At 39.8% G+C, this 3,367-nt stretch overlaps 1 protein-coding gene across 1 annotated transcript; it reads left to right on the top strand.

Moving 5' to 3' along the window:
- The first annotated feature begins 492 nt into the window (after positions 1-492).
- LOC106095122 (membrane-bound alkaline phosphatase) lies at positions 493-2,230 on the top strand. The gene is made up of 2 exons (XM_013262369.2): positions 493-1,701; positions 1,765-2,230. Exons 1-2 carry the CDS (start codon positions 493-495, stop codon positions 2,098-2,100), a joined length of 1,545 nt encoding a protein of 514 aa, XP_013117823.2. The 3' UTR covers positions 2,101-2,230.
- Positions 2,231-3,367: the final 1,137 nt, after the last annotated feature.

The following is a 3,367-nucleotide window of genomic DNA, read 5'->3' as shown; positions in this document are numbered from 1 at the left end:
CTAATTCGCATAAATTCGAGCTTTATACTATCCGCAAACTGTGAACGCGTCCGATAGCTCTCATCTTAGCTTTCCGTGATAACGATGAACACCACAACAGCCGAAGCTCAAAGTTCAAACCTGCGAAGTAGTCGTAGTCTTACCGTGTCGGCCTGGACTTTACATTATTATTCAAAATTAAATTTTCGGTTGTGCCATAATACTTCCCAGCGTTGAATCAATATTACGTCTTTAGCTCAAGTACTTTACGTCAAGTCACTTTGACATGTAGGTCTTAATCGTTTTAAATTTATTCCATAACATTTTCCAAGAAAGATCTAAACAAGATATGCATATGAGAGTTTCAATTGAACAGAACCTCTTGAAATGATAAGATTTCCAAATGGCCCCCCAAAAAAGTATAAATGTCGCACAAATTTGTGCGTCATAAGTCAGTGTAATTACAAGTATTTACGAAAGAACAAATAGGCATAAGAAATTAGAAAATTTAGAATGAAGCGCGGGTTTTTTATAGTAGCACTATTGGCAGTATGTGCAGCCCGCAAGGATCATGATCATCCTGTTTTACCCATAGACAAAAACTTCAAAGCTATAGATGAAGAGCTAAAGACAGAATTCTGGATGGAGAAGGCTCAAAATATTTTGGCTCATAAACTACAAAATCTCAATGAGCCCAATACCCAAAGAGCCAAGAATGTCATTTTATTTTTGGGTGATGGCATGTCAGTGCATACTGTCACTGCAACAAGAGCCTTTATGGGAGATAGCAGCAAGCAGGTATCCTTTGAGAAATTTCCCTACTTGGGCCTTTCACGCACCTATGCCGTGAATAAAAGAACGCCCGATTCGGCTACTACGGCCACGGCTTATTTAAATGGTGTTAAGGCCAATTATGGAACAATTGGTGTTAACGCACAAGTAACGCGAGCTGACTGTTACAAGGCCAATGATACCTCCACACATACCGAAAGCATAGCCAAATGGGCTCAGGACGCTGGAAAGTGGGCTGGCTTGGTTACCACAGCCAGAGTTACCCATGCCTCTCCGGCTGGGGTATATGCCCATACGGCCGAACGACAATGGGAAAATGATAGGGCTATAACCAATGATGGATGCAGTGCCGAGGTTAATGTGGATATAGCCCGTCAACTGGTGGAATGGCCGGTGGGCAAGGATCTTCGTGTAGTGCTGGGTGGTGGTCGCCGAAATTTCCGAGATCGCAGCATGAATGATGAAGAAGGCTCCGCAGGCTATCGCACAGATAATAGAGATTTGATACAAGAATGGTTGGCTGCCAAAAAAGAGCAGAAAAAAACCGCCCAATATGTTTGGTCCAAAAAGGGTTTAGAAATAGTGGATTTAGCTAAGACAGAATATCTCTTGGGCTTATTTAGTGAATCACATTGCCCTTATCACGGCGACTTGGCTAGAGATAAATTGGAGAACTCAGATCCTTCATTGTCTCAGATGACTGAGACAGCCATTAAAATGTTGAGCAAGAGTGAAAAGGGTTACTTTTTGTTTGTGGAAGGAGCGCGCATAGATATGGCCCATCATGACTCAAGGGCCCATAGGTCTTTAGAGGATACTGAGGAATTTGCCAAGGCTGTGGAATTGGCTCGCAACATGACCAGTGAACAGGATACCCTAATAGTGGTGACCTCAGATCATTCGCACACCATGACCATAAATGGTTACCCGGTAAGCCTTTTTGGAAACCCCAGAAAAAAAAACTTTGTTACCCAATCCTCCCCCTATTTTTAGAATCGTGGTGAAAATATTTTCAAATTGGCACCTAGCCTTGCTAATGATGGCTTGCCTTATACAGTGCTCTCTTATGCCAATGGTCCTGGGTTTTCCAAAACCTATTCCTCCAGCAAAGGCCGCAAGGACTTAACCGATACTGATGTTCAAGATCCCAAATATAGATTCATGGCTACCGTGCCCATGGACTCTGAAACCCATGGCGCCGATGATGTTGGGATCTTTGCCTCTGGCCCCCATGCCCATTATTTCACCGGCAACTATGAGCAAAGCAATATACCCGCTCTTATGGCTCATATAGCCAACATAGGACCATTTGCTGATGATAAACTGTGATAATAACCCCCAAAAGTTCCTGCCATTCTGCCTCGAATCCAATGGAAAGGAAATGTACTACGCTTAGATCCTAAACAAATAAAGTGAAGCAGGCTTCAGTGATGATGTCTGTGTTAAGTTTTAATAAAATTCCTCTATACACAAAAACCAAATTTGTTTACCCCCAACTTGATGGATAAAGTATAAACATTGTTTGTTACCTGTTTGGTGATAGTAGTAACTGTTGTCTCATTTTCCTATGGGGCATTGTTTTGCGTCTTCGTTTGTTTGTTATGTCCTCCAGAGGTAATGGAATGTGTTGGAATTTATTAACTTTTGGTTTTGATAGGTCACAAGTCAATGTGATCTCACACATATGCACATACGGGAAACTTGTCTGGGAAAGGATGTTGATTCTCTTATTGGCAGTTGGAGTATAAAAGAGAGCCAAAAATTGCAACGTAAATGCGGGGTTACAGGTTACAGTCTATGCAAATATCTAAATTGATTTGTAAAGGTTTAGCAGAAGAAACTACACTGAAAAAAAGGGTATCGTGTTATGTAGTAAACAAGTTACCCAAATATTGTTCAAAACTTTTATTACGCTTTATGAAGATTTTCTCTTCTGCTATGAAAATTTGCAAAATAATGGGAACTTAGAAATTGGAATTTGTTCATATACTTAAGGTGGGTATATAAATTTACTAAAAAATTTTCCTTGCAACCAGTTTGAAAAAATTTAACTCAAATTCAAATATACTCCCCCAAGGGAAAATAACATCCTAAATTGTAGTCTGGAATATAAAAAAACAAGTAAAAAGGCGTTAAGTTCCGCCGGGCCGAACTTTGGATACCCACCACCTCGGGTATATATGTAAAGCACCTTTCATCAAAATTCGGTGAAAATTGCATACCTTATGCCCCATAGCAGCTATATCAATACATGTTCCGATTTAGATCAAATACTAATAAGTAAAAGTTATTGTTCAATTGTATATATCAAAATTTATTGTTATATTTTTAGAAGTTATATCTAAAAATAAACCGATCTGAAGTATATACGACACGGATGTCGAAAAGCATAATATAAATCAGTGTGTCAAATTTCAGTGTGTCAAATTTCAGTGCAATCGGAGTCAAAATGTGCCTTTTATGGGGCCAAGACTTTAAATAGAGAGATCGGTCTATATGGCAGCTATATGCAAATCTTGATCGATCTAGACCAAATTGCAGAAATATGTGGAGGGGCTTAACATAACTCTTTGTCCCAAATTTCGGCATCATCGGA

The sequence above is a fragment of the Stomoxys calcitrans genome, chromosome 1 (genome assembly GCF_963082655.1).
Source record: "Stomoxys calcitrans chromosome 1, idStoCalc2.1, whole genome shotgun sequence".
Taxonomy (NCBI): Eukaryota; Metazoa; Arthropoda; class Insecta; order Diptera; family Muscidae; genus Stomoxys; species Stomoxys calcitrans.
This window is presented reverse-complemented; position numbering and strand designations above follow the sequence as displayed.